At 49.2% G+C, this 1,730-nt stretch overlaps 1 protein-coding gene across 1 annotated transcript; it reads left to right on the top strand.

Annotated features, from left to right (window-relative positions):
- The first annotated feature begins 448 nt into the window (after nucleotides 1–448).
- Nucleotides 449–865, top strand: LOC138910373 (uncharacterized). Its single transcript, XM_070201608.1, has one exon. The coding sequence runs from the start codon at nucleotides 449–451 to the stop codon at nucleotides 863–865; it is 417 nt and encodes a 138-aa protein (XP_070057709.1).
- The last annotated feature ends 865 nt before the right edge of the window (nucleotides 866–1,730 follow it).

Genomic DNA, 1,730 nt, shown 5'->3' with positions numbered 1-1,730 from the left:
GCGCTCGTCACAGGTAGTGAAGGGACTTCATATACCGGGGGCACTACCAACCCAGTCGGTTGCAGCTGCTCAGGCCCTGTTAGTCCCTATTATAGCTGATGATGAGCAGAGTAGACTTGAGAGATTTGGGAGGCTTCAACCTCCATCATTTAGTGGTACTAAGTCAGAAGATGCTTAGGGTTTCCTGGATAAGTGCCCGCGGATGCTTCAGACAATGGGTATTCTAGAGACTAGTGGGGTCTCATTCCCTACTTTTCAATTTTCTGGGGCTGCCTTCAGATGGTGGGAGGCTTATGAGAGGCGCAGGCCGGTCGATGCAGTATCACTTGCATGGCAGGAGTTCTCTGTTCTCTTCTTGGAGAAGTTCGTGACGTAGTCTCGTAGGGAGGAGTTGCGCACACAGCTAGAGCAGCTTTAACAGGATGGCATGTATGTGACCCAGTACGAGATGAGGTTTTCTGAGTTGGCTCGTCATGCAATTTGGTTGGTTCCCACTGATAAGGAGAGGATCATGAGGTTCATTGACGGTCTCACGTATCCGCTGCAGTTGCTTATGACTAGGGAGAGGGTATCTGGTGCCACTTTTGATGAGGTGGTTGACATTGCTCGGCAGATAGATATGGTCCGTAGCCAGGAGCGCGATGAGAGGGAGGCCAAGAGGCCTCGAGGTTCGAGCAGTTTCGGTGGTGTACCTTCCGGGGGGCAGTCCTACCACAACTGGGGTGGTACTTATAGGCCCGCTCAAACGACTCGTCCAACTCACCGTGGTGCATCAGCTAGCCACGGTTCTTATAGTGCTCACTCAGGCCAGTCTTCATTCAGTGCACTACCAGCACAGAGTTCTCACCATGCCTCATCCTCTTAGGCTTATAAGGTAATTTCTCGGGTTATCAGAAGCAGCAGTTCCGTCAGAGGAGGGGTTGTTTTGAGTGCGGGGACTTTGGTCATATCAAGAGTGATTGCCCTAGGTTGTTGAGCGGGGCTCCATAGTAGAGTTCTTGGCCGATAGCACCAGCACCAGCAGTTACACCATCCGTCCAGCTAGCTCGGGGTGGGGCTCAATCATCTAGGGATTGCCCAAGAGGGGAATGCTGATCAGGTGGCAGTCAGGCCCGATTCTATGCTTTTCCTACCAGGCCAGATGCCGTTGCTTCAGATGCAGTGATCACATGTATTGTCTCAGTGTGCAACAGGGAAGCTTCTATATTATTTGACCCTGGTTTCACTTATTTGTATGTATCATCGTACTTTACTCATTATCTAGATATGCCCCGTGAGTCCTTAGTTTCACATGTTCGTATATCTACGCTGGTGGACGATACTATTATTGTGGACCATGTATATCGGTCGTGTGTGGTAACTATTGGGGGACTGGATACTAGAGTTGATCTCTTATTGCTTAGTATAGTTGATTTCGATGTAATCTTGGGTATGGATTGGTTGTCTCCATGTCATGCTTTTCTGGACTGTCACGCAAAAAACGTGACGTTGGCGATACTGGGGTTGCCGAAGGTCGAATGAAGAGGTTCTCTAGATTATGTTCCCAGCAGGGTAATTTCTTATTTGAAGGCCCAACTTATGGTTGAGAAGGGGTGTTTGTCATATTTGGCCTTTGTGAGAGATGTTGATGAAGACACTCCTATTATTGGTTCTGTACCGGTAGTGCCAGACTTTCCGGATGTATTTCCTGCAGACCTGCCAGGTGTGCCACCCGACAGGGATATTGATTT

The sequence above is a fragment of the Nicotiana tomentosiformis genome, chromosome 4 (genome assembly GCF_000390325.3).
Source record: "Nicotiana tomentosiformis chromosome 4, ASM39032v3, whole genome shotgun sequence".
Lineage (NCBI taxonomy): Eukaryota > Viridiplantae > Streptophyta > Magnoliopsida > Solanales > Solanaceae > Nicotiana > Nicotiana tomentosiformis.
Note: the sequence above shows the minus strand (reverse complement) of the source record. Positions and strands in the feature narration are given on the sequence as shown.

Coding starts and splice junctions, on each gene's coding strand:
- LOC138910373 (XM_070201608.1), top strand. CDS start 449: ATGAGGTTTTCTGAGTTGGCTCGTCATGCAATTTGGTTGGTTCCCACT.